General features: G+C 46.0%; 1 protein-coding gene across 2 annotated transcripts; it reads right to left on the bottom strand.

Annotated features, from left to right (window-relative positions):
• LOC125524551 (WAT1-related protein At5g47470-like) lies at positions 1 to 2,948 on the bottom strand. 2 transcript variants are annotated; one of them, XM_087535383.1, is made up of 7 exons: positions 2,817 to 2,948; positions 2,403 to 2,678; positions 1,387 to 1,503; positions 1,049 to 1,286; positions 807 to 968; positions 507 to 658; positions 1 to 391 (listed from the first exon to the last, which is right to left on the bottom strand). In XM_087535383.1, exons 2-7 carry the CDS (start codon positions 2,666 to 2,668, stop codon positions 247 to 249), a joined length of 1,080 nt encoding a protein of 359 aa, XP_087391509.1. In that variant the 5' UTR covers positions 2,669 to 2,678; positions 2,817 to 2,948; the 3' UTR covers positions 1 to 246. The 2 variants fall into 2 exon arrangements, with proteins under 2 accessions (XP_087391509.1, XP_048545542.1); XM_048689585.2 differs by lacking the exon at positions 2,817 to 2,948 and having other exon boundaries at positions 2,403 to 2,804.
• Between the last annotated feature and the right edge of the window lie 998 nt (positions 2,949 to 3,946).

Genomic DNA, 3,946 nt, shown 5'->3' with positions numbered 1-3,946 from the left:
TATTTAGAAAGAAGGGAGTAATATTCAAAGCAAGGCGGCAAGTGTGTCGGAAGGAACGTTGACACTTATAACGAGGTAAAGCGAGAGTACTGGCCTTCGCTCAGCGAGCTGTAAAATAACTTGAGTTTTCCAAAATCCAAACAATATCTCAGCAAAAGAAAGTCAAACAGTAGATAGGATCTGTGTAGATTCCTACGGCGTCTAGCCAGTAGTGGAAGCAAGCGATTTTGATTTTTGCCCAACCCATCACTGCAAGAATGGCCTCTCGATATCAGATTCAGTTGCGTCAGAGTCAGACGGCAGCGCAAGCTCGGCGAACATCTTGTCCTCCCGGTTCTTGGCCCATAGCACCACATAGAGGCCCGCAAACATGAGCGCAATCCCCACCAGGCTGCAACGAAATACGAATATGACAATGCTGATGTCAGTGCACCAAATGCAGCTACGCATTGACATACTGTTCCTTGCGGCGCGGGTGCATGGCCGGCAAAGATGTACGTACGTACCACCCTGTGCCGATCCATTGCCCAAAGAAGATGAAGGAGATGAAGGCCGAGAACGCGGTCTGGAACGGGCTGAACATGGACACCAGGACAGGCCCCTTGCGGCCGATGCTCGACACCTGGAACGTCGTGCACAGGCCGATCACCACACCTCCCTGCACCAGCATTGACACTATTTTCAGTGCAGGTTACAACGACGTCAGTGTCACATACTATTGCTGAGATCATGGGGTCTACGACTTGTACTAAATCAGCCACAATTAATATGGATTGAATCAAAAATGTACTACTACTAGTATGTACCACGAGCACAATTTCAGCGATTATTCTGGGGATGTTGCCTGTAGTGCCCGCGCCGAGCTTGCCGTCCATGATGACCTGGATGATGGCGCTGAAGATCGATCCCATCATGGCGGTGATCACACAGATGGACAGCGGCGCCGGGAACCTCTTGAGGGTTGCAGCCTACATTTGCACATCAGATTCAGCTCTAATTCTAACAAAATGGCACAGTTATGACTAGTGTTTATCTTATCAGCGTGCACCTGCAGGACAGTGTTGCAAGCGAAGACCGTGACTCCAGTGAGCAGGTACACACAGCCAAGGACCCAGTCTCTGTCGATTTTCATGCCAGACAACTCTTGGTCCCTGGGAACGGACTCTGGCACTGTGCCGGGATCCGGATTCTTCAGGAAGCTCACGCACATTGCTCCACTTATGCATACCAACGTACCCAAGATTTTTGCTCTGGTGTACTTGCACTTCCACTCAAATCTCTCAAACCTGCATATATATTAGCAGAGTCTCTAGTTGTTGAGCTACTTGGTCAGTCTGAAAGTTAACAATGTGTTGTTTTTCCCTTATTAAGGATTTGGTTCGGTACCTCAGGCAGGCGGCGATGACGAAGATGAAGCCAGGGCCAAGATTGGGCATGGCCGAGGCGATCGCTGGTGAGGTCCGCTCGACGCCGAGCATCATCAAGACTTGGTATATTGATACCCTACACAAAGAACAAAAAATGTTTTGTTAACCGATTGCCAGCATTTGGTAGTATCTGAATCTTTACACCAATGCATTTGATGAACTATGGACATTATGGACAAGTAACCATCTAGGGGTAAATGTCGATCATCATCATAAATACTTGGTGAAGGCTTACTTGATCCGAGTTAACTGATTAAGAGAACTGCAGATAACTGCAGAACATAATAATATACGAAAATCTTAAGTATTTGAGTGAATTCCACTTTTTACCCCATATTTATACATTTGTGACACTAATTACCCCTTCCAGTGAAAATTCGTCTAGAATACCCCTTTTGAAATCTTTGGACCCTTGTTTTTTGATGCGTGTCCATCAGGTAAGGTGTGAGGTGACGCCCTGTATCCAGAAACATGTAGACGGCCACAAGGAGTGGAAAAGATAGACAAGAAAAGCTTGGACAAGATCGCCAATGATGCCCTCCGATCCTTACAGTTCTTTTTACAAATCAATGACGCAACATGCCGATCCTATCGACCATAAACAAACAAAATGTAAAACTGGGTAAAACCGTGTTAAAAGTCTCCAAAATCTGACATTTCGATAAAAGTTCCGCTAAATAGGGTAATATGTGTCACAAATGTACAACTACAAGGTAAAAATGGAATTCACTCTAAGTATTTTAATACTTTGAAACCTATAACTGTTGGCAAATATAAATCTATCAAAATAAACAGTTAGTACACTACTATATATACAACTTTATTTGAAGCATTTATGATGAAGACTGTCTAGCTATCAATCAAGAGCAGAGATGAACTTCTCGCAAGAAAAAAAAAAGCAAAGATGGACTGCAAATGATAAGCTCTTAGTATATATGTGTGGAAGGTTACGATTGATTCACTTTTGTTTCTCACCCTCCAAGGGAGATCATAACGAGCTGGATTATCAACACGGGGCTCCAGCGCTTGGGCCATTTCTTCCTCTCGAGGGCGATGGCGAAGGGGAGAACGACGACGGAGGAGGCGGCGCATGCGACGACGATGATGAAGAGCGACGGGACGCCGGCCACGAGTAGCCGGTTGAGGAACATCATGTAGAGACCGAAGATGCACTGCACCGCCAGCAGCCCGCAGATGGTCAGCACGTCGCCTAAGGAGAAGGACACGCCGCCGCCCAGCATCTTCGTCTACCTGCTCCGCCGGCCGGCAAAGATCAGTCAGCTGCTGCGGTGTACGCAAGCTCAGGAAGATATATGCCGAGGACCTTAGTTATGTGAGAGAGAGAGAGAGAGAGAGAGAGAGAAAGGTGTGTATATAGCGCTGGTATACATTCTTGCATCTTCGATCGTGCGAAGAAGAAAAAGTCACCGATGGACAAGAGTTGGTTAAAGGCAGATTCTATTCTAGTCTTCCCCGAGTAGCACCAATTCAATATATTGGACTCTCTGAAAATGCTACTAAAATTTACGTAGGATGGAAAGATTTTACTACCGCGATGGAGAAGAAAGACGAGAAGTTGGATTTTGGAGTGTCAGGCTCAATGTCCACCTAGGAAATTGTGCTTCGTACGCGGGTGACACGTCTGAGGGAGGCGGCTCCACCCTGGCGCTGGCCGCCGACGTGTGGATCGTTGCTGCATGCATGGCCGCACGTAGCCAATTGCGTTCGGGACTGCGGGCTGCCGCTCGGTCAGACAGGAAGGCATGGGACCCGGCCGGCCCCTGTACGGGCAGATGGGCGACACGTGTGACGATCAGAGAAGCTGCTACGCGCGGGTCTTCTAGAGCGGATAAGGTCAATGGGCAGAGACCGTCGCCATTCATCGTTTGCCTTGTCCTTTTGGATCTGATTTATTTTTCAACTGCGCCTACGACGCGTTGGCAGAGATATAGGTGGTGTTTGGTTTTCTAATATTAGAACTTTTTTTAGTCTCAATCAAAAAGTTTTTAGTCTCTAAAAAGTTTTTTCATGTTTGTTTCTAGAGACTAAAAAAATCCCTAGTCCCTTTCTAAAGGTTATTAAATGACCATGTTGTCCCTAGTATATAGAAAAATAACAATCACACAACATCATGGAGTGGCGGGTCAATGATGCATGGAGGGGCATTGTTGGAGAAGTCTCAAAAAGACTTTCCTTAAGAGTCTTCTTCATTTAGTCCCAAATATCTAGTTTAGTCCCTAAAAAGTCTCCCCCGTTTGATAAAAAAGTCTTTAAGAAGGATTTTTTCTAGTCCCTATTTAAAAAAGTCCCTGAAAACAAATACCCCATAGTTGTACCTCTTGGAAAGTTCTGTATCAGCTATTAGGCCAACTTCAATGCACCATTTCAAGTGGACGTCTATTTTGTGTGAATTTTATCCGTTCAAGTAGAGCAATGAGACGGTATTAGACTGTTTTTTTTAATACGCTGGCCGTGCATCCAATGCATCTGGTCCGTCACGGCTCGGCTGATGCCCGTAT

This window comes from Triticum urartu, chromosome 7A, assembly GCF_056163025.1.
Source record: "Triticum urartu cultivar PI428250 chromosome 7A, HENAU_Tu73, whole genome shotgun sequence".
NCBI lineage: Eukaryota > Viridiplantae > Streptophyta > Magnoliopsida > Poales > Poaceae > Triticum > Triticum urartu.
Note: the sequence above shows the minus strand (reverse complement) of the source record. Positions and strands in the feature narration are given on the sequence as shown.

Excerpts from the sequence above, each read along its gene's own strand:
- LOC125524551 (XM_087535383.1), bottom strand. The coding sequence starts at position 2,668 with ATGCTGGGCGGCGGCGTGTCCTTCTCCTTAGGCGACGTGCTGACCATC. Across the intron at positions 969-1,048 it reads CTTGCAACACTGTCCTGCAG|GCTGCAACCCTCAAGAGGTT; the intron begins GTGCACGCTGAT and ends GTGCAAATGTAG. Across the intron at positions 392-506 it reads CAATGGATCGGCACAGGGTG|CCTGGTGGGGATTGCGCTCA; the intron begins GTACGTACGTAC and ends ATTTCGTTGCAG.